General features: G+C 41.9%; 1 protein-coding gene across 1 annotated transcript in view; it reads left to right on the top strand.

The window, feature by feature from the left end:
* Nucleotides 1-290: 290 nt before the first annotated feature.
* Ppp2r2b (protein phosphatase 2 regulatory subunit Bbeta) overlaps nucleotides 291-23,453 on the top strand; it is a 454,351-nt gene continuing 431,188 nt past the window's right edge. Inside the window, exon 1 of the mRNA XM_004631251.2 lies at nucleotides 291-762. Coding sequence (XP_004631308.1) covers nucleotides 689-762 — 74 coding nt within the window. The 5' untranslated portion in view covers nucleotides 291-688. The remainder of the gene's footprint in view (nucleotides 763-23,453) is intronic.

Below are 23,453 nucleotides of genomic sequence, written 5' to 3'. Positions count from 1 at the left end.
GTCTGTGTTAGCCCCTGTCACCGACTGCTCAACCCAGCTTTTGGCTTCACCTAAGTGATAAATGGTCCTATTGTTTGGGCTTCAGTATTAAAAAAAAATAGGGCTAAATCTAGATTAAGCGAGGACAGAGACCCATTTCATTTCACTGTACTTTAATATTCCTGAGATCCGTGGCTTTACGGGTGGCTCCTTTTCCCAGCCATCTCCCTCCAGGGCGGAACACTATGCTGTCTTTGTTTCATCTGATCTTTCAGCTAAATAAGAGATGGTCACTTATCCTCCCGACTCCCATATCCCGCTGGATTTCCTTTGCTAAAAAAGAATCTGGCCACGCAGAAGAAGGTGGAGGTTTCAGGCAGAGCCTTTCAGTGTGTGTTTACAGGCAGGACTCACTTACTCAGCAAATCTGCTCCGAGAAGCTTCAGCCAATGAAGAGGCTATATCCCGGCTTGCTCGGGGGCTTCTGAGTTTGAGCTGCATGCAGAAATGTAAGGCAGTGCTTCCTGGCGCTGATGGCAAAATGGGACCCAGCTCCAGTCATTCCTCAGGCTTCCCAGCGCTGCAGATCTGGGCGAGAACCTACATGAGCATATTGGTGATGTAGCCAGCTTGGAAGGCCGAGAGAATCCTTATGGATTCAGGAGACTGGCTTTTTATTTAGCATTTTATTTTTTATTTGGAAGATGAAATGCTTCTCTCGTTACCTGCCTTACATCTTCAGACCTCCGAACACGATCCTCTCTTCCAGCTGCCACACGGAAGGTACAGACCAGAGAGGGAGAGTGGGTGGGTGGGACACAGTGGGCTGGCGTCTGACTTCCCACAGGTTCTGCTGACGCCGTGTTCTGTAGCTAGTACAAGACTGTCATTCCTGGCAGAAGCCTGTCTGACAGACTTAGTTCTGTTCCGAAAATCAGCCTCTCTTGTATGAGTAAAGGGAAGTATTTTCTGAAGAGCAAAATAATATTGCAGGGGTGATCTCAAAGCTGAGAGCAGGTTAGAATATAATTCAGAGGTATTTTGCCAGTTTTTCTTGTTCCATGTAACATGCAAACAGGTCACTGGAACTCATACTCAGAAAAAAAAAATTACGTGGATGCTGCCTCAGACATTTCTCCAAGCTCTGTTTTGTCACTGTCTGCTTAATAACTTGGTGCATGCCCAAGGAAGCAATTAGCAGAATAGAATTAGCTTGGTGTATGACCACGGAGTGTGGATTGCAAGGCTGGCTCACCTGGTGGCCATTCTTGGGCTGCACAGCAGGAGGAACACAGCTGACTTTTAGCACTTGCTGGAAATGTGGTTTGTGGAGAGCTTACGTTAATGCCTGGCAGACAGGGTGAGCTGAGTCTGGTCGCCGTTGTCCAGTTCCTGTTTCTGTGAGACTTCCCCTTCTGTCTTTATAACCTGGCATGACATGCATATGCGTGTTCACCTCCTGTGTGCACATATGTGTGCCTTGGAAAGATTCTCCTCTTGAACTGAGAAATGCAGGATTCATTCATGGCTTTAGCTAGTCATTCATTTTCTATATATGACTTAGACCTATGTGTTCCTTTAGAACCAAAGTACTCTTAAAAAAGAGAACTGGTCATATATTTTCAGCCTTAGGCACTGTCCTACAAGTGGTACTAGCTGACAGCAGGCAGAGGATGGCGAGGCGCAGGTCGAGCAACCCTCGTTCAGAGCACAGAAGATGGTCAGTCTGCTCTGAAAACCCATTTCTCAGCCTCAGAGTAGGAGTCTAGGATTCAGGGCTATATGTGTGAGACAGGCATGCATTACACCATCGGGGGATTTTTCAGTCAGCAGTCTTAGGAAAAAGGAGAACTTTGAGATAAATATTCAGTTGAGACTATCCCATTTTTTAAAACCTTGTATCACATAGATTTTATTTACAGTTGCATATTTCACAGGCTGAAAGAAATGATCCACTTGGAATTTATTTTTCCTTATGCAGAGAAACCTAGTTATGTACATTTGAATATTAAGAGAGAAAAAAGAAAGAGTGGCTAGGACCAAATCTACAGAACTTTCCAGCTGCAAAAGACCTAAAGCCATATTAGGAAGCTGCCTATTTGGCTTTTGTATTTCTGATTGGCTCCCCTGTCCTCTTCTTCTAACTTAGACTTAGAAATCCAAGCATTGCATCTCTTCAGCTGCTATTCTGTACATTAATCAAGCAAAATATCCTGCATCACACAGATTGTTTAAAATGCCACTACAAGAACTTTTCAAAAACTGCTTTTTACAGTCACATTTGACAGGTTAGTTCCATCAGAGTGGAAAACCTACTTGGTGTCAAAGTAACTTCTGCATTACTATCAGCAGATTTAGGAGTAGGAGTCAAGGATCCATGCATTGAAATGTGTTGTGAACCTAAGAGAGACAATAAGTCAAGATAAAAGTGCTGTCAAACTAACTTCGAGAATGAGGCCCCTGGGGCGTCGTGGATAAAACATGAGCTAGACACCAGGCAAGCAGGGCCGTATCACTAAATTGCTCTGTGTCTAGTTTCATCTGTAACATTGAAGTAAGAAGACATCATTGAATTGAGAATTAAATGTGATAAGCTTCTTCATAAAGCTCAGTATGGATATCTGTTTTTGAGCTCCATGTCCTAGGGTTTTTTTTTTTTTAGATACTCAAGTTTTCTCCTTTTTTTACATTATCTAAACAATGTGTAACTTCCTCAGAACAATCTGTTGCCAAAAATTAGTTATCCTACCTAAAGTTTATCTGAGGAATGCATAAGTTTAGAGTGTGAGTTGGTTTGTTTTGTGTGTGTATTTTTTTTTTTTTTTTTGGTATTATTAGCAATCGTGTCACCTTGGACAAGAGTCTATTTAAGAAAGTTGCAGCTGTGAATTGCATATTTTATTTAGTGAAAAAGTAAAGATTACATAATTTGTGTATATTTCTCTGTCAAACTCAAATAAATACAAATTACCCAAGCAGTCTCCCTAAGAATAATTCTAGAACAACTTTAAGAGCTGTCAGTACCTCCTGGGCTTCTTGAAGGACAGGACCATCATACCTTGATAACTTAGGTTGTCTTCCCAGATTGTTTTGGCGTTGTTTTTGAACACAGGAAAATCAGGGGTTCTGAGTCTTAGCTCTGCCACTTGTAGGTGATGCTAGGTAGTTATTTAAGTTCCCTGAACCTCAGTTCCCTCACTTCTAAAATAGGACAAATAATAATGAATAGATGGTGGCAAAGGAACACATTCAGAAAGCGATGCATAGGATGTTGATAATAATGGCAATAATAAGGACCAACCTTCACTTATATGGAATTTGCTGTCTAAGTCACTGTCTAAGCACATTATGTACAGCAATACGTTTATGCACAGGGTAAAACAAAAACATATGCTTCGCTAATATTAACTCTTTTTTCTTCTCTTTCCTCACTCTCTGCACTCACGCCTTATTCAAACATCTCCAACTTGTCTGTCCTCCTGCCACAGGAGCCAGTGTTGGTTTCTCAAAGTCCTCCCTGCAACCACAGGCTATGGGCTATTTCTCTCTCCCTCCCACCCTGAGCCCCTGTTAATTCTAGCCTTCAATGAGGTTCTCAGCTCCAGCTACAGACTCTATCCCTGACCCCACCTGAACATAGCTCTTGAAGAGTTGAGTATCTTCACTTCAGAGCACTTACCCTATGAGTGAACATTCTGAGCAAACTCATATGACTCTTTTCTTATTGTCTTTCTCCCTGCTGCACTGAGAGATTTGTGGGAGTAGGAACTACATAATTTTTCTCTTTGTTGTACCTCTAGAACTACAACAATACCAGGTATATAACAGGCACTTAATAAATTTGCTTTGAATGAAAGGATGACACATTCCAAGGCTGTTGTATGGAGATATTTTTAAAGCATAAGTGGGAAACACTCCAAAAAGAACTAACTCTGATCTAAGTACAAGGGACCTATCACTGAGGACTGAGAACCTATCTTTAGTTGGCCTTTCAAGGATGGTTTTTATTATAAAGCTTTTCTCCAACTTATAACAAGAAGGCACAAGGACAGCCAAGTAATGTTGATTGATGATCTGAGTTTGGAGATGAGAGTTAGGCTATCTTTTCTTCTCTGTGGACCTCATTAAAGGACCATACAACTTCCCCCACCTTAGCAGAAAAGGATTCATCCAGAAAAATGGTTTCAGGACTGGAGGAATAAAATCCCAATCACAGCAAGAAACAATTTGATATGGGACAGAAGGGAAGCAAAGCTCGCAGGAACGTGAGGCCAAAGGAACCTTGCCTGATTCCTTTAGTGGGCCTAATTTGGCAGCAGATGCAGGGTGGAGGCCTTTTTGGTTATTTAAGCCACCAGGAGAGATTCCTTTTCCTACTGGATCAAAGGTCACGTGCCTCCCCAGACACTCTTTCTATTCTTTAAATTGTTCTTGTCACGTTTCCATATGCAAAACTTTTCTCACCCTTGAAAACTTAGTCTAAGTCTTTCTAGGGAAGACTTCTCCAACAGTCCAAACATAGAACTGTTGCTATGAGTCATGGACCACAATCACAGTGGGAAGAAGCACTGGGGAGCTGCCCGGGCTGGTGGGCCCCAGCTGTGTGCCCAGGGCTGTGCTCTAGCTCTGCCACACCCTCCACAGCAGTCTTTTGTATTAAAAGTCATTATTTCATATAATAGGGGAGGAAACCAAATCAGGCAATGCTCCGACCTCCCCAGCCACGCTCTTACTTAACCTTTGCATTGCACTCCTCCTCCTGAGTGTTGCTGTGAGGACAGCCTGTGTGCTGTATGGGAATAACCTCCTTAATATCTGGCTTTTGGATGAGCAGAAGTCACGTGGATGTGGGGCCGCTTGTCCATTGACCTTCAGTCTTTGTTTTCTGACTTAGCACAGAGCTAGACTGGGTAGATATTCAAGAAATAAATGGAAGGCTGATGAGAAGTCATGTCCATCTTTTAGCAGTAATAGGGTTTCATAGGCAGGAGACATCTCAAAGTAAAGAATCTTCCAGTGACACTGAAAGGCAGAAATATAAAAGATGGAGTGAGGCACATTTTTTAAATTATATTTTTCAGAGAAAGTAATACAAAAGTAAGTCGACATAGTATGTTTACTATTTTGCTAGGTGCAATTCCACTGTGTATACCCAAATGTAGACGTGTTATTTGTGTTCTTGAGTGTGTTCTCCACAACAGTCTTATGAGATACCCACTGTGACTGCCTTCATTTTAATCATGAGAAAAGTTGCATCTGCTAAGTGTAAGGGATAGGATTAGATCCCAGGAAGTGTAGATCCAGGTACATGCTAAGAACTGACCCACTATGATAGACTATTTCTATTTCATATTTATGCAATTCATATTTGTCACACTTTTAAAATTCTCTTCTCAGTCCCTTCCATATATTTAACACTAACCCAGTCTTCCGAGAGTTCATCCACTACACTTTCCTCCCTAGATGCCCACTTGGTACCAGTCTTTCTCACCCCCACAAATACGCACTTACATTTCAAGCATTCTGTTTCTCTGTAACATGGAAAGAGAAATTCCCACCTTTGTAAGGTTGCAGTAAAATCTTACATTATTTTATATTTCTTCATGTCTTAAATTTTTAAAATATTGTGCGCAATGAATGAGCCCAGGCCTCTCCTCCAAGATGGGTCTCATCCCCTCTCCTCTTCAAGTTCATCACTGCTGAATTTGCTCCCACCCTTTCTGTGGGCAGGGGGGCCTGTAATACTCAGTTTGCATGCTTATCTGATAAGTCTGTATCTCCTGCTCCACTCCCTCCTGCCTTTTTGGATAAAAATGCTCCCCAAAACTCATCCCCATGCACTGTCAGCCCCTCCTCTGCTCTGCTCTGCTCTTTCCTTGCTCCACCACAGTGGCTTGGAGGAGCATCCCTGGAGGCCCTGAGATTGACAACACTGATTCCCTCTGCCTGGCCTCTGCTGGCCACAGCTGTCAGCACCACTGACACACAGACACTGCTTCCTTCTTTCCTGAAAGAGTTCCTTGAGTTGGCCTCAAGGTCTACATAATTTCCATCTCCTTCACTATCCAGCCTTCTTCAGCTTCCCAGCTGGCTCCTCCTCATCTTCCCACATTGGAAATACTGCACACGTTGAAACTCAACTGACACTCATCGCTTTGAGGTGAACTCATTCACTCCCATGTCTTAAATTTTATCTATTAATTTGCATCCCCAACTTTAACCTCTTGTCTAAAATGGATGTGTGTGTGTGTGTGTGTGTGTGTGTGTGTGTGTGTATCCAGTAATCCTATTTGGATACATAGAAGAGATCTCAAAACAGAAACCCAATAAAACACTGTCCAGCATCCTTCTCCAGCTTAATAAGAGAAAATGTCATTCTCCAGCTACCATGCCCCAAATGCTAGAGTTATGCTCACCAGTCCTGTGGTAAATCCTCAGCACTTCCCCTTCTAAAAATACATCACCCAGAATCCAATCATGTTTCATTACATCCATCACTCTAGTGTTTTTTCATCGAAGAATCCTTTCCTGACCTTCCTGTCTAAAATCTCTGTCTCTCTCTGTGCGTCACTCTGTCTTTCTCTCTGGCCTCTGTTATTTTCACCATGTCTTGGTTGTGCTGGGGGTTTTTTCTGTTTTTTTTTTAGCTTTACATCACTTTCTTGCCATATGTGTTATAAATCTATTTACTTATTGACTTCTCATCTTTTCCCATGGTAGGATGTAAACTACGTAAAACTCGAGGTTTTTGTTTTACTCGTTCTTGTGTCCCTGGTACCTAGCTTGCTTTCTAGCACAAAATGAGCCTTTGCTGGATAGCGTAGCTTGTGTGGACAGATGTATGGGTGAATGCTTATGTGAAGCTTCAGTAAGAAGGTGGGAAAAAAACAAGATCCAAAACCTGAGTTCCAATCTCTGCACTAATAATTACACAGAAGACTTTTCACTCCAACCCATGTATGTCTTTCTCTAATGGTCCATATCAAAGTATTGTTATGAGAATGAAAAAGAATATTTTTGAACTCCTGGCACATAAAACGCCTGTGAGCTGGGACATCACACAGCATTTGCATCTGCCCCTATGCTTGCAAAGGTGACCGTCACCTGTGGACATTCATGGTCCTTCCTGAATCCTGGGGTGGTGGTGTGGAGATGTGATCCAAACACTCTCAAGGCTGAGGCAGGGGAATTGTGGGTGTGAGCCCAGGCTGGACAACTGAGTGACTCAGGGAAACTTGTCTAAAACTAAAAAGACAGCTATGGATGTAGCTTGAGGTGAAGGCTCTGGGGTCAGTCATCCATACTGAGGGGAAAAAAGTTCCTTGTTGATTGAACCTTTTGCCTATCCACATAGATAACACTGATAGGGGGCTTGTTATGTGCCAGGCCCTGTGCTAAGGACTCTGTAGTTACTACCTTCCACACGTCTCACAAAGTGTCCTAAGTCCTAGGATTTTTCCCTGTTCTATAAACAAGGAAACAAGCCCCAGAATGGTTCAGTAACTTCTTCAAAACTTCACAGGTAAGATGTGGTAAATCAAGAAGGTTTGGCTGCCACTAGAGTCCAGGCTCTTATTGCCCAACGTTAGTGTCTCCATCATTGCAGGTATTATCCGCAGCATACGGGAAGTTCAGAGATAAAAAAAATTCCTACTTCATGTGAGAAACTGCAGTGAGAGAAAAAGGCATAGATGAACAGCTCCATCAGTGCATTTCAGCCCACTGGGCATGAGAATCACCTATGGCAAATACGTGACTGTCTCTACAACAGCCCTATTGCATCAGATTCCCTGGAAGGAAGCCCCAGGAATCCTAGTTTTTAAGATTTCCATGGCAAATATTTTGTGAGTCAGGAGTGGGAGCTAAATAATAGAGTAAAAGAATGTACTACTAAAGCTCAAGGGAAGCACCCCAGAAGGAGCAGATTGCTCAGTTGGACCCTTCTGAAATTATAGAGTAAAATCTTGCAACTGAAAAGAGATTGCTTTTGGTCAAGGCTTCTGATGTCTGGAAAAAAAAGCAGTTGTCCTGGGAAAAGTCAAGGTCATTGTCATCCACTTAGCAATTCAATTAAACTCAGCTGAGCACTTTGCCTGTTTCAAGGTAACTGTGAAATTGTCTCAAGATTTTATATTTAGATATTGACTAAAACATCTATCACATAGAGAGAAAGCCATTGGATTTCCTGGGCTTTAATTTTGTCATCTGTAAGCAGCAGTGTCAAATAAGGCATATTCCCGTTGCTTTGTGGCACACGTGTGATAATTCAGACTAAGTCTTCCTGGAGGATCCAGTGCAAACTAAGAGCTCAGTTAAAATTAGCTATTATCGTTCATGTCCTTCCAATCCTTAGAAATCAGCACTTGGCCTTGTGATTTGAGACAGTACAGAGATGGTAAGAATCTTGGGCCAGCAGTCCAGGGACACTGGTAGATTCTGGTCCTCTTCTGCCATGGATGTTGCTTAGGACACTGCTCTGCCTGCAAATCTGATAAGAAGGAATGTAAGAAGTCCCAATTGCTATACTTTGGATCTGGAATGCCCGCCAAGGTCCAGACGCCAAAGACTCGACCCCAGTGGCACCATTAGGAGTTGGCAGAAGCTAGAAGAGGGAAGGCCGAATGGCAGGGCCAAGGTCATGGAGGGCATGGCTGTTCTCTTCTGCTTTGCTCCCCAGGTGTGAGGTGCTCTGTTTTGCTGGGTACTGCTGCTATGACAGCACGTTCTGCCACAGACCCAAAAGCAACAGGACTAACGTGTCATGGACTGAAACTTGCAAAACCCCATGCTGAACGAGCTCTTTTCCCTTTATGTGTTGATTGCTTGGGTGTTCATTACAGCAACAGAAAGCTGATAAATACACTGGTAATGTTGGGTTTGGATGAAATATGTACTTCATAAACTGTGATCCTTTCTTCAGCCTTTCTATGTTATAGCAGGGAGCTATAACCCACTTGGGTGAGCTCTTAATAAAATCAGTAAAGGGACTTATTAGATGATAAGAAACAGGGAGGGGCAGAAATCACCTTGAATAAAAGCCAAGTGGGCATCAAGCACTCACTGGAAGTAAGTCACAATCCTGCATGCTGTTACCCACATCTTGCAGGAGAAAATACTTAGTTGGAAACAACTTTCACCTTGGAATCAGATAAATTAGAGTTCCAGCTGTGCTCTGTTTGTCTGTTTTTTCAGCTTTAAGAGCAATGCTTCTTCCTTTTCATGTGTGTTGTAAAGATGAAAGATGCTGAATAGAATATGTCAGAAAGACACCTAACATGCGGCACCTTTTTTATTCTGGCAGACCCATTGTTCAAGCCTCACCAATGGCAACCCTAACTTGGTCTGATTACATAGGCGGGGCTCCTCCCACTTCACCAAACCCTTATCAAAAGCTTTTGTTTCTATCCTTTGATTCTTTTGGCCATCACTTTTGCCAGATTTTGCCTATAACATGGTTTGGCTGTAAGTGGTCATTGCTGGTTTGATTTGTGTTTCTAGATCCAACTTGTAGCTTTGGTACTTGTGCCCCAGGCAATTCCTTCACTTGGACTCATTTTTATGTCTAATAGAAAAAGCACCAACAGTGAAGTCATTGCCATTGTTAGAGATTGGCTCATTAGTTTTCTGAGTCATTGTTTCTTCACAGGCAAATTGAGCTGGGAAAGAAGATGGGCTGAGAAGACCATGGCCTTTATCTTCACAAGTGTCTGCAAAAGCAGTTAGTAGGGAACACAAACAGGAGGCAAACAAATGAATGTATAGTTTCAAAGATGTGCAGGAAGTGTGCTCTGGATTCTGTGGTTGATGCATGGGAATGTCACTTTTCAGGAAATCATGGGAGCAAATTCAGGAGTCAGCAAGCCTCCTGGTAAGAAATTTCTAGTTGCGCTCTGTTTACGTATTTCATCATTCAGAAACTACAAACACATACCTAGAAAATGTCTGTTGTATATCAGATAGAAGCTGGATGATGGTTCACAGGACTTAAAAGCGGATGTGGTTTCTGCCATTCTAGAAGATAGATAAATTAATAAATGAATTGTGCACTATGACAAATGCAGCAGTGGAGAAGACTGACATTAGGACAAGGACTAACAAACTTTTATTATGCTCAGAAGGATCAAAACATCTGCCCTGAGGAAGTGCTATGTAAACTAAGATCTGAGGTCTTTGTAGAATTTCACTAGATAGACTGAGAGTGTTTGCAACCAAGGAAAGTATGATTTCAGGCCCAGTCTCCAGAGGGACAAGGTGAGTTGAGACATTGATGGGAAAAACCTGTGTGGCCAGAGCACACAAGATGGTAAATAATAAGGTTTTAGTGACTTATGACTCTGCATGGTCTACAACATGAGTTACAGAGTTTGATGTTAGTGTATGATTTCAGAAAACATTGGTCATGTGTGCAATGTAAGATTTTTCTGACATCTGTAAAAGAAAAAATTAGTAGAGCTAAGAGGAGATGGACATATTTTAAGGAGTGGGATGTGTAAAACAAAGATAGCTTTCTCTCAAACATGTTCTTACAGTTGCCATAGAGTAAAATTATGTACATATGCACTAAAGTCCAGAATATCTATTTGTGACTGTCTGAAAGAATAGTCTTATGAACATAGAAACCTGTCCATTGTCTTGAAAGCCAAACAAAGATGTTTTTACCCTCATGGAGCAGTGACAGAAACACAGTCTGCTGTGTTTGGAGGAGGCAGTAAGATTCCAGTCATGGCAGTGATTTTCCTTTTCCAGATTGCATTTGCAAAGCATGATATTTAGCAGGGAAAGAAAAGCTGTCTTCGGCTAGAACCACTAAGAATATTTTCATGTCGCGTTTATTCAGCAAGATGTAGCTGCTGCGTCAAAGCCTCTAGATAGACTTGGATGTATGTTCAGGTGTTCAAGCTATCTGTGAACAACAAGGTGGCTTTCTCAGGGATGAGTTCACCAAGTAAGTCTTAAAAGCAAAGATTAGAATGCTGTGTCTACCTTACTCGTCAATCCCTCTCCATAGAGATTGATGAAGTGGTGGGATGAGTATTTTCATGTGATCCCCAAGTGTAAAATCCTGCCATAAGTAAGCGGGTAGCATTACTCAGAAGATGTGCTACTAGCCACTGTGATTTTGGATGTTCAAGCCCTGCCTAAATGAAACAGAACACAATTCAGGTTGAGAGGGAGAGAGAATGGGAACAGAGAGGGACACAAAGAGCAACTAAGACAACCTTGGCTGCCTATTTCTACCCCACTGGTAAAGGTCATTGAATTTCTATTTTGGAAAGGACTTCAGCAACACTGTGGTCTAACCCTTTGCAGGACTCCCAGAGGCCTTCCTGACATTTCCTTCCAAGCTAGGGCTGAAAAGCGCACTTCCTTGCAAACCTGACTACTCTTCTTCCAGATACTGCCACTACTTTGTAGGTTTTGAAATTGAGTTAAAATCTATTTCTTGCAACTACTGAACAAGATATCATTTCCACATCAGAAACCCTCATTTTTGCAATGTGTTTTATGTTGTTTACAGCCTAAATATTTTAAATTTCTTTAAGTATCCACCTATAACTACACCTTCAGTGAGAGTAATGTTTAGCCACAAGTAATCACTCTAACTGTTGCAAAGTCTTACCTCATTTATTGCTGTCAATCCTGTAGAGAGAAATATTTTACTGCCTCCATTTTAGAGAGGTAGACACTGAAGCCCAGAAAGATAATCTTCCAGCTGTGACAAGGTAAGTGATTATCAGGAGCAGGATTTGAACTCAGACAAACTGATTTCAGGGCTTGTTCTTTCACATCTGATGGAAAAGACTTTCCTAGCATGGTCTTACATCCAATGTCCAGTGCTTTCTCTAGCCCCCCAACTGCCTCTAAACTGCCATTTCTTTTATAAAGTGTTGGTTAAAAGCCTCTCCTCAGTACTGTTGAGAGATTAAATGAAAAGATATATGCTAATCACAAATATGATGTCTTGTAAGGTCTGGGGCATTGAGTAAGGACTGATGGAATAAATTAATATATGAATAAGTGTTGTGGTTTTGGTCTAGATGTCTCCCAGGGCCTCGTTTGGTCATAGGTGGGGCTTTTTCAAAGGTAGCTGAATCAAGAATGTATGATTCTGGGATTGAGGGTATGTGATTACTAAATTAGTACACTGATTGATTTGGCACCACCCTAATCCTAGGAGTTGGATACAATATAAGGAACAGAAAGAGGCTTGTCTTCTCCCTTGCTTGCTTGCTTTTAATGTGTTCTCTTCTGCCATGGTCCTCTGCCAAGCCTCCATGCCTCAGAGCCAGCCAATTGTACCCCAAAATCTCTACAAACTGTGGGATAAATAAATTTTGCCTCCTTTTACTTTGAGTGATAGTATTTTGTCTCAGGAATGAGAAAAATTACTACACAGCATTTGGTGTTACAGAAGCAGTTTCATTGCTTTAAATGTACCAGAACACTTGGTTTAGGACCTGTGAAGCCAACTTGTAGGAAAGGAAAGAGTTATAAAAGGTTTAGAGGTATCACCTAAAAGGAAGAGTGGAAACACCTTAGGCTATACTTGATGACAAATTCTGGTCAGAACTCAGAAGACTAGAATGCTTGTAGACTTGGTCTTGGTGAAGACCAAATGCAGAAGGTTGCTGCTGGGAAGAAGTACTATAATGGCTATTGGACTCTAGAATACGTGTGTTACGGTGTGGCAGAACATTTAACTACATTTTTCTCATGTCCAGAGACTGCCTGAGACTAAAATTAAGGATGACAGACTAATCTAAGAAATTTCAAGGCAATCTAATGTTGAGGCAGTGGCGTGGCTGCTGTTGGGAGCTTTTATCAAGATTTATGTTGAGAATCAAGACCAAAATGTCTAGCAAAATAATTCAAACCATTGTGAGCCTGGACAGAAAAAAAAAAAAAAAAAGCTCCAGTAAATTTGTAACTTGCAAAGATAAAACAGAGGAGAAACTGGTTTCTGAAAAGACTAGCAGGGAAAAGCCGAGTATTTCAGAAGAATAGAAAAGATAGCCTGAGGACATCACAAGAACCGAAAGGACTCCAAAGTTTGCAGCCTCAGTGTCGCAAAGGCAAAAGACTTTGCTTTGAAAAGAGAGCCACGGAGCACTATATTTCAGAATGGCATCAGCCTAGAGAGTTTTTTCCCTGTGATTGGTTCAGGGTCTTTGGGGATCTAGATACTTTAGTTCTATAGCCAAGAAAGAAGGAAACCTGTCTACTGCTCCAGCTAGCAAAGACCCTAGCATCATCCAAGTGACGCTGGCTTTAAGTGCATGCAGAATGCAAGAGCCGTGGGCTCAGCAGAGCTCTGTCCAGCCTTCAGAAGAAGTCATGGGTACCCCGGCAGTGAGCTTCGGAGGAGGCAGTCTGTGGAACTGCGAGTGTCAAGCAAAGGTGCTTTGAAATCCAGATGCTTGTACAAGCCAGGAACCTGGGCTGTCTGAGGAAAACTACCAGAAGGGAACAGATCAGGCCCAAGAGAGAAGCCACAGGAGCTACAACCACATGAAATGCCACAAGGGTAGGACCTCTGAAACCTTTTGGGGTTCACATCTTGCCACAGATTGCCTAAAATGCTGCACATGGAACTACAGGACTTAAGTTTTCCCTTGCTGTATTTTGGACTTGCTTCAGTCCCATTTGTCTGTATCTCTATTTGAACCTTTTGGAATGGAAATGTCTATCCTGCATCATTGAATGTTCAAAGTATTTAACTTTCTTTCCATTTGTATAGAGGATCACAGCTAAGAGTTGGCCTTAGGTCTCCGAGACTCACGACTTGGACTTTTCAGCAATGCTGAAGCTGTTAGTAATTCAGCAAGTCTTAGAGGTGAATTAAATGTCTTCTGCATAAAATAATGTACATGAGTCTTTGGGGGCCCAGAGTAGAAGGTTGCAGTTTGTGTCTCGATGTTCCATCAGAGACTCATGTGGTCATAGGTAGTTTTTTCAGGGCTGGCTAAATCTAGAATGTGTAATGCTTGGATTAAGAGCATGTGATTATTAAATCAGTACACTGATTAGTTGAGCATCACCCTAATTTCAGTAGCCTGGATACAATATAAGGGACAGGAAGAGCCTTGACTTGTTCCTTGCTTGCTTGATTGCTTCTGCTGTGTTGAGCTTGCTATTAACTGTTTCTCTTCTGCCATGTGCCTCTGCCGAGCCACACTACCTTGGAGCCAGCTGATTACTGATGGAAATCTCTACAAACTGTGAGCTAAATAAATGTTTTCTCCTCTAATTTTTGGTCTGGATACTTTGTCTCAGAAAAATACAAAAAAAAGGACCAAGACAAAATGCAAGAAGGGTATCTGGCCTCATTCTCCTGTATTTAGTTGCTAATCCTGCCATAACAAAACACCAGGGTCTGGATGGCTTAAAAAATAGACCTTTATTTTTTGACAGTATGGGGAAGGTGGAAATCAAAGACCAGGATGCCAGCAGAGCTGTTTTCTAAAGAGGTCTTTCTTGGCCTGCAGGTGGTGGCCTTCTCACTCGGTCCACCCATGACCTGCTATTGCTTCCTATAAGGACATCATTGCTTAAGGTTTAGGACGTCATCCTAATCACTTCATTTAACCTTTATGTCCCTGAGGAGCCCATTCTTGAACACAATCATCCTAGGCCAGTGATGGTGAGCCTTTCAGAGCTTTAAACAATCATAGCCTACTAAAGCACACATGCAGTAAGTCAATCACCCATGAACTGACTCTGGGACACATTGGGTTCCATAAACTTTCCCTACCAAAACTTTTTACTCTTTGCCACAGCTGTCAAACAAAATACCTATTGCAGGTTCCCTCCTGAGATCAGCCAAGAGCACAGAGTCACAGCTTCAACAAAGAACAACAGTCTAGAGTCCAACTAAGGGAGCAACATGACCACAGATCATTGCTTCACACCCCCCCCAGTCCAGATGTCACAGCGTATTGCAGCCTCGATGCAGAGCAAGCAAGGTACAAGCTAGCAGCCATTCAAATTGTGTGACATCTGTGCTTAAACTGAAACCACCCCAATGGCTGCCATTTTATTCAGGAAAATCTGAGGTTGCTTCATGGCCTGTGAGGCCCCAGGTGATCTTCAGCCCCATGTCTCTGACCACCTCTCTGTCACTCACCGTTCCCCACCCACACTGGCCTCTTTACTGTGGCCAACCACACCAGCCCTTTCTCTGTCGGGGCCTTTGTCCTCCCTGCTCCTCCTCAAAGCTGTGTCCCTCTTCCAGTCAGGTGGTTCTTTTCCTTTCAAGTCTTGGCAGAAAGTCATCCTTTGCATAAAGCCTTTCTCCCTATCCTGTACGAAAAATCTGTCTTTCTCATCGTGTCATTATCTCATTGGTACCTACAGTGCAGGTTCCCATTTGATGATGCTTGTCTCCTTGTTCTACACCATGGCACCTTGAAAGCACGTGCTTTGTGCTTTTGCTCACTTGCCTGGCACATAGGAGGGGGCTCATATGCCTTTGTTGAATGAATGTAACAATAATCATGGTTAGTCGTGGTGGTAACTAGCAAGTGGAGTTACAAGGTCTGGACTCCTCCTAAGATAACCAAATTTTATCTAGCATATAAAGCGTATGCACAGTGGAAGGGAGGCAGAGAGGACTTGATATGGATAGGTACCAACTCCCCATGGCCAATGTATTCATTATGTACCACACATGTACTAATAAAAACTAGATTTCAAAAGTAATAATTAGCAGTAGTGCTTGGTTTAAAACTCAGTTTGGGGAACCCCATATTCCTCCCCACAAAACTAATTTCTGAATCAGTACAGCCTAAGCAGTGCTGAAGAACTTTCTCTTTTAAGGAGGACCCCAGCACCTTTGAAGAAGAATCACAAATGTGATACTTCAAGAAACATGGTTATAGGATGACAAGTCTATTGCAGTGACACCCTGCCATTTTCATTCTATCCTTTTTACCTCTACGGCTAGTCTGGGAAGGGGTAACTCTACACCTAGCATCAGAGTGATGATGAGGAACGTAGGGGTGGGGTATGATACTCATAAACATTCTTTATGTACATACCATTTGCAGAGAGCAGAGCTGTAGTCCTGCTAAAAGATGGGCCTCTGAGATGAACTCAGAAGCAAAGGGCGACATCAATTTCTTTGCTTGCCTGGGCAGAGCAAGTTCCGAATGGCTATTGCATCCTGTGCGTAGAAGAGGGGACCATTTTGGTCCCAGGAAGTTCTTGCCAAATCAGTCAGCCAGAGCTAGAAGAGAACTTGAGGCCCATGTAGATTCCACCCACCATCTGGCAGAAAGAGGGGACTGTCCCACAGCTCCCTCTCCGCAGCTCTGTCATATAATCGAGGGCCACTGATGCATGATCTGTAGACTCCCACTTGATTATTCCTAACAATCCTGTGGATACCTCACCACAATATGCTGATCTGAGTGGAAACTCTACAGAGAAGGAGAGAATCTCAAGGGTCAACTCTGAAGGATCTACTTTCTTTCACAGTGTGGGCATGGATCTTGATAAGCCCTTGGGAAAGAACTGGCTTTGAGCTACTTTTAAATAGCTGAGCAAGGTATGTGTAATGGTCTATTATTTTGCTATTTGTAAGGGAAAGCTCATTTTTCTTTGAAATGGGTCCTATTTACACACAAAATTGGCTTAAAATGGCTATTATCTCTTATTAAACCTGCAAAAACACTCTCATAAGTGCTACCTTCCTCTCACAGTATACCTAACAAGGTAATTCAGTGCAAAGCTTTTTATTACATGTTTCTTCATGCTGTGTTTAAAACTCACTGAGAAATGGGCCAGCCTAACTGTCTAGAGCTCAGGACTGGGGGGTTGGGACAGTCAGATATTACTTGAACTGATTCTCCTACAGTTTCTCCTTGCTCCAAGCTCCAACCTAGCATGGTGCCAATTTGCAATTTTCCCATCTAGCTGACCCAGGCTAAGCTTACTGTGCCTGCTGAAACAATCTCTTCCAAATCCACTTGATTTGCAGTCATTTCTAGACTTCTATTTAGAAATTATATTTTTGGCTCAAATTCAGATAAATTCAAACTGAACTGATAAATGGAAATGATCCTACAGGTAAAGCTGTGGCCAAGGCCTTAGTTTTCTCTTGATTTTCAGATAGGCACTAGGTATCATACAAAGTATTTGATAGAGAAGTGTCCAGTCATAGGACAGACTTGAGCAGATTGATTGATGTTACCTAGCAAGACCTGGTTTTAGAATGTGGAAAAAGAGTTATCTTCCACCTTCAGTAGATTTTTAGCTTCTTAAAACTTGGATTTTCAAGGTCTGTAACTCAGCGTGTTAAATAAGTGCCCTCAGGAATCATGTCTGAGACTTAGCAGAACTCTATTCTGCTGTCATACCTGCCTTTTGTCTACATACAGAATTTAGAGCTGGCTTATATCTTTGTGCCCTGGTTATGTATATCTTTTTTTTTTTTTTTTTTTGAATGGGGGATTGAACTCAAGCCCTTGTGCTTGCCAGGGAAGTGTTTATTCTACTGAGCCATCTCTCTGGCCCCTGGTTATGTATATCTTGACTAGTACTTTATGTTGAGCGCACTTCTAGATAATGATTATAGAAGATGGTAAAAACAGGTGTATGCCTGCTTTCTCAGACCTTAGGTACTGAGAAAAGTGATAAACCAAGATCAGTGTTAGATCTAAATTAAGGTGGGAAGGAAAAAACATAAACAAGGAGTCTCAGATAAAACTAGAGTTTGCCTTTCATGTGCCTCACTACAGCTCTACCCTGAAAAAATATTCCTCTTGCAGACAGCATCACAGCTCCTGAGGGCTTCTCGTTGGAGGTCCTCTGAGCAACTATGACTCATGTGGGTGCTTCCCAGCAAGTATTTTTCAGGCCTCAGTTACAGATCTCTGTTTTCCCATATGGTGCTCTCATTCTGCTCAGAATTGTGGCCAGAGGCTGCCTGTGGCATAATTCTCTCTGAAATATGGGGGCACACACAGCCCCCAGAGACAGCACTAATTCCTCCAAGTATTATTAAAGTCTCTGTGATGCACCGGGTAGAGGTGAATCTTGAGCAATTTCAATAAATAAAGCAGCCACTGCCTCTGACATCATGGAGCTGGCGTAATGGTGGGAAGAAAGAGAGCAGCAAAAATATCAATCACCAGGAACTTTCAAACAAGGATAAGAGCTGGGGAAAAAATGAAAATAGCATAAATTGCAGAAAATGACTATGAGATGCTGGGAAGCTTGGAGGAGGGCAGACAGGGAAGCCCTCTCCGAAGAGGCTTATTGGAGCTGAGGTTTGATGGGCCACAAAGACCAGCCCCAAGAGGAGCAGAAGGAAGAGGATTCCAGGCAGAAAACCTAAAAATGGGCAGTGAGGCCTGCAGGCTGAAATCAACTTGAAACATCTGAGGAATAGAAAGATTTGGGTGCAAATATCATGCCCTTTGGTGGCAGAGTCTGTAGTTTTGTTTAAAATGCTGCTAAAAACCCGTTAAATATTTAAACTCTTGTAGTTTGCTTTTATACCTTTCAAAGAAATAGCATATCTTACTAGTTTAAAAACATGGAGACGGCATTCCACTGACAGCGTATTACATGTTCAAGGAAATAATTTGATCTAAATGTCAGATTAGTTGAATTCACTTTGGGATTTTGCCCTGATGGCTGAGTGATTCTCAGAAGCTCTCCCAAATCTTTCTGTGCCTTATGTACCATAAAGGGGATAAGACTATTCTTATTTTTTAATAATCTTCAGGTGTGAAAGTGGATAAAGAACTTAGCAACACACACTAAGTGCCCAACGCATGTTGCCCACTCTGATCCCTCTATTATTTCCTCTACAAGTCTAAGCTCTGCATCTTTGTTGTCATCCCTTATTTAACTTATGACATTGAAAATTTCTAGAAAAACAAATAGCTTTCCAAAAGCTCCATAATTTGGGTGACATTGAAATTCTCAAAAAGTTTTCGATGTATTCAATAGAGCTAAGGCTCATGAAATTTTCACTAAGCTGAATCCAGAACATGGCCAACCCTTCCCCCAAGAGAAACAGCACTGTGCTATACATTGCTCCTCCATCACCATCTTTCTCCTTGTCCTACTTTTTCATGGCATATATCCCACTGGTCATGTTAAGAATTTATTTATATTGTTACTTAACCAATAATTTCTTTGAAAATAAGGACTTGGTTGCCTTGTTAAGCAAACTGTCCCCAGTTCCCCCTAACAGTGAACAGTGGAGTCAAATGGATTCTGACTGGCTGAATTGCATCTCGACCCACTCCTTAAAACATACCAGGAAGTGGGTTGCTCATAGGTCAAAGAACGTTGTTTCTAAAAATATCCAAAGCACAGTATGAGCTCGCAGCTTCTCGCTGACCCAAGAAAGCAAAGATTCTCTGGTAGGACCTGATCCAATAAATATAAAATATGACATTCATTTGTCATTCATTCAACAAATACTTATTGGGTTTTGATTTCATGACATACAGTGTATTAGATGCTGGTATACAGTGGTGAATAAAACTAAGTTCTGGCCCACAGAAGCGTAGATTGTTATAATTAATCAGGTTTACAAAAGCGTCTCATTCCCAAGCTCAGAATTTTTTTTTTTCATGTGAATCTGAAGACTAGAAGCTAAAGAATAAAATAAAACTTGGCTCTGTGCCTGTGAGTGGGCAGTCAGGAAATTCTGTTCCTAGCCTGACTCATCCTTCCTCACACCACTCCCCAGGCCCTGGTGGCTTTGTGTACCACAGATGGCATTCATGTAGATTTCCCCCTACGAGACACAGAGGTCCCTCGGTGCTCTCTCAGCACATATGTGTACATGTGTGTCCACACAGCCAGTACACCACCAAAACCGTAGCCCGATACGTTGGAAAAAAAAAACCCAAGTGACACCAGGAAGACAGGGTAGATGCAAATCAGAATTTGTCAGTCTTGATAGCTCTTTGCAGTATGCAATATCACACCCTCAATTTGCAAGCTGTTGATTTACAAGACAGCCTAGATCACTGAAAGGCAACCTTTTCTTTTAAACAAGAGATAAAAGCAACTAATAAGGCAATTTCACAGCGTCAGGGCCAAAGAACCCAAAGTAAATATATAGGTCTCTACACACATATACATGCACATATGTGTGTGTTTATGCACACACCCCAGATCCTTTCCTCATCCCTTCATGATCTATAGTTTGCTCTCATGGAGCTGTTTCCCTTGAATCATGGTGTCAGGAGTCACTCTGCTTTAATCTGATGTTAATGTGATACTCTTTCAGATCAAGGACTCCCCTGGTCACTATTAACATGATTTTCCTTGGACGTACATACATGTTTTTTCTCGGGGCAAGTCATTTTCATATTGTTTTGATTTTCCTGACCTCAAAGCTTTAAGAGTCTACTAATTAAAGAGTTGTTCTAAAAGATAAAGGAAAAATTCTCAGAGAATGGCTTAGCTTTGGTTTGTCTTTCCTTCTGGGAGTGCTGTTAAAGTTTGCTGTAAAATTTTACAGGAGTAGTATGAAATGAAGTGGGGACTTGGGTCTCCTAATGCCCCCCATCTTTCCTATCTATGATCAGTTATTACCAAAAAGTTTATTTTAAAAAGTTATAGTCATTTTAGTCTTTATTATTATGCACCTGATTATGCTGGTTTCTTTGTTAAGTTCACTTGAAATAGAAAACTGGTATGGTGGTTAGCTTTTTTTTTTCCTTAATTTTCTTTATTAGTTTTTCCTTTTTTTTCAAAATTTTATTGATAAACAGATAGCAATGAGACAGTTTCAAATCAAATCAGAAGTACAGTTTCAACAAATAATACGCTGCATATATTCTTCTTAGTGGTTAATTGCTGTACAAGATGCGGACTTGAGATCCTATTTACAAACACCATTAGAACAAATCATTCTATTCATTAAGAGAATGCAACTATATATCTATCCTAACCACTTTGAATACACAGATAAAAAATGGACATTCATCGGTATACCCCATTTTTTCTAAGTTCCGTTATTGAATATTACAGGTGTGTAAATTCAGCAAAATATTCTAAAAGAGTGGTGGTTAGCTTTGTGAACTTAGGAAAGTAATTGAAACACTCCAAAGCTAACTAACTTAAGAAGTATGGATATAACAGAGTCTAATTCAGAGACTGATATGATGTGTGAGATGATCCAGGACATTATCTAGCTGAAACAAAAGATCTATAGATGTTGAACCTTTATGGTGGAGATGATGATGATGATGATGATGATGATGATTGTAAGAAGAAAGTCATTATAGGGCTGCTGGAAATAATGAGTACAGACAAGGGGCAAACTGTGGATTTTGAACACTGCTCTATTTCTTTTTTAAGAAGCCAAAGGATAAACAAGAACTCATACCAAAAAGATGGCATTGAAAAAATCTACGGTGTGAGAAATTAGAGCCACAAATAAGTGATAAGGATCTAATATGTGTAATATATTGTTTTTGAAGCTGGCAAAATGAATATGAATAAAATGAACTATAAAAGCGAAATAGTTTTCAAAGCTAAGCTGACTTTGGTTAACAACCAGAACTGTGAAGAAAATGATACAGAGCAGCTATAAAGAAAGAAAGACCAAGTGGCTGTTACAACAAGAGGCTGGAAATCATGATGATATGGCATCATCTGCCATATGAAAACTAGGGGAAAGCATCGCCCAGACAGAGGGAATGCCATGCCATAGATCTTCTCAATGCCAGTAAAAGGGGACGTAAGCAGCCAAGGGCTTGCTGTGTTAACATAAAGGAAAGCAGGGCAGTGTGCCTACGGCTTAGTGAGAGGAGGAGGAGGAAGTCACAGATACGCAGGAAGACTGGAAATGAATTGCAGATGGCTGCAAAGGCCAAAAAGAGGAGCTTGGCTTCTTCATAAGTGTAGTGAGAAAGCTTTGGAGGTCTAAGGCACGTCAAGGATAAAATATGCTTCTGTTTTAAAATATTTGGTTACCGTGTGAAGAATGAATTATAGGGGCCCACAAGAGAAAGAGGCAGGATCCCAGGGGAGGCTATCAGGCTTACCAGAAGGAAAGTATAGTGGTTTAGATCAGGACGGCAACAGAGGCAGTGGGGAGAAAAGAATGCATTTGGAATGGATTGGAGGCAAAATTGACAGCAGTGCTAATAAAGTGGAAGATTGAGGTGTGGTGTCAGTGAGAGGGAAGTGAGTGACACCCCCTGAGAAAGGTGAGGTGTGGCACAGGAGAATAGATGGCAAAGCATGGGGAAGAAACATTGGTTCTCCACCCCCAACCCTCCCAATGCCATGCCAGGCAGAAGTCAGCTGAGCAAAAAGGTGCAGTCTAACTGCATTACCTTGTCATGCTCCTTCCATGAGCAGTCACTTGGTATCTGCTGCTATGTTCTAGGACACGGTACTGGTCATACAGTGGTGAGCCAGGCAGACACACCTCTGCTCAAAGGAAGTTGTGTTCTGGTGTGGGGAGATGGACTATAAAAAGGTAATGTAAGAAGCCAGATGTGATGGCACATGCCTATAATCTTGGCACTCAGGAGGCTGACACGGAAGAACTGTGGCAAGTTCAAGGCCAGCCTGAACTACATAGCGGGACCTTGTCTCAAAACAGCATCAATAATAAGTAAACATAACAAACCTCAGCTACACAGACCTCCCAAGATAAACAAGGGACAAAATGGCACATTAACGACTGTTGTATTGCTGCATTAGAATAAGTGTCCTGGGCCCTGTATTCAGGAATATCAGCCCTGCTTGAGCGAGATCAACTTTGAGTTATCTTCCATCCATAAGGTGACATCAAACAGGCCATTAGATGTCAGAGGTAGAACCACCAAAAGAGATTATCGCAGCCAGAGTTAGAAGTGAACACAGGAAACTGTCATGTTACTGAGTAGTAGAGCCAAACCTGCTTCCCAGAGCTGAACTTCATTGCCTGCAACTCCATCAGTGGGCAGTTCAAGATACGCTGCAGTACTCCAGTGGCCACCTGAAACTGCAGACAGTGCTGAACCCTGCATATACTGTGGGCTTTTCCCCCTGTACATACATACCTGTGTTTGATTTAAAAATTAGTCATGGTGAGAAACAAATGAAACAATTAAAATAGAGCAACTATAACAATAATACGTAACAGAAGTTATTTAAAAGTTAGAATTGTTTTATTTCTGGAGTTTTTCCTTTAATGTTTTTGAACATGGTTTACTGTAGGTAACTGAAAGCACAGAAGCAAGACCACAGCTACCGGGGGATCACTGTAGCTTGGGTAGGACCTGTGTCCTCTCACCGATGTAGTGTGGAACCCCCTTAATCAGCATTCATCAGGCCAAGTCATGCAGAGGAGTAGGTGCTTTGCTGGTGGGGGAGGGACAAGGCCCTTCATTGTGAGCGTCTCTGATATCAGTTCTGATCTCCCTTCATCTAAACCAGGAGGCAGCTGAATCAGTGACGCCCTTGAAGGCTGGCAGAGATGTGTCTGCCATACAAACAATATCTAATTA

The sequence above is a fragment of the Octodon degus genome, unplaced genomic scaffold (assembly GCF_000260255.1).
Source record: "Octodon degus isolate 3935 unplaced genomic scaffold, OctDeg1.0 scaffold00040, whole genome shotgun sequence".
Taxonomy (NCBI): Eukaryota; Metazoa; Chordata; class Mammalia; order Rodentia; family Octodontidae; genus Octodon; species Octodon degus.
The sequence above is the reverse complement of the archived record's forward strand: the minus strand, read 5'-3'. Positions and strand labels throughout refer to the sequence as shown.